Source organism: Eimeria mitis, genomic scaffold (genome assembly GCF_000499745.2).
Source record: "Eimeria mitis Houghton genomic scaffold, Emh_scaff345, whole genome shotgun sequence".
Taxonomy (NCBI): domain Eukaryota; phylum Apicomplexa; class Conoidasida; order Eucoccidiorida; family Eimeriidae; genus Eimeria; species Eimeria mitis.
The window spans coordinates 12,486-12,789 of NW_013571791.1; the positions used below are offsets into that span (position 1 = coordinate 12,486).

The window sequence follows — 304 nt, forward strand, 5'->3', positions numbered from 1 at the left end:
ACAGCATATGCAGTAGCAGCAGCAGATGCAGCAGATACAGCAGCAGCAACAGAGGCAGCAGATACAGCAGCAGCAGGTGCAGCAGCAGAAGCAAATGCAGCAGCAGCAACTACAGCAGCAGCAAGAACTGCAGCAGCAACTACAGCAGAAGATACAACAGCAGCAGCAGACACAACCCCTACTGCAGCAACAGCACAGCAGCAAATCGATACCACCTGCATCATCCCCACCCAGCAACAGCAGCAGCAGCAGCAGCAGCAACAGCAGCAACAGCAACAGCAGCAGCAGCAGCAGCAGCAGCAGC

The 304-nt window shown here is 55.6% G+C and overlaps 1 protein-coding gene across 1 annotated transcript in view; it reads left to right on the forward strand.

Moving 5' to 3' along the window:
• EMH_0008820 (uncharacterized protein) overlaps nucleotides 1-304 on the forward strand; it is a gene marked incomplete at both ends in the record, with an annotated part of 7,276 nt that overhangs the window by 4,995 nt on the left and 1,977 nt on the right. Inside the window, one exon of the mRNA XM_013498480.1 lies at nucleotides 14-302. Within this exon, the coding sequence (XP_013353934.1) occupies nucleotides 14-302 (289 nt within the window). The remainder of the gene's footprint in view (nucleotides 1-13; nucleotides 303-304) is intronic.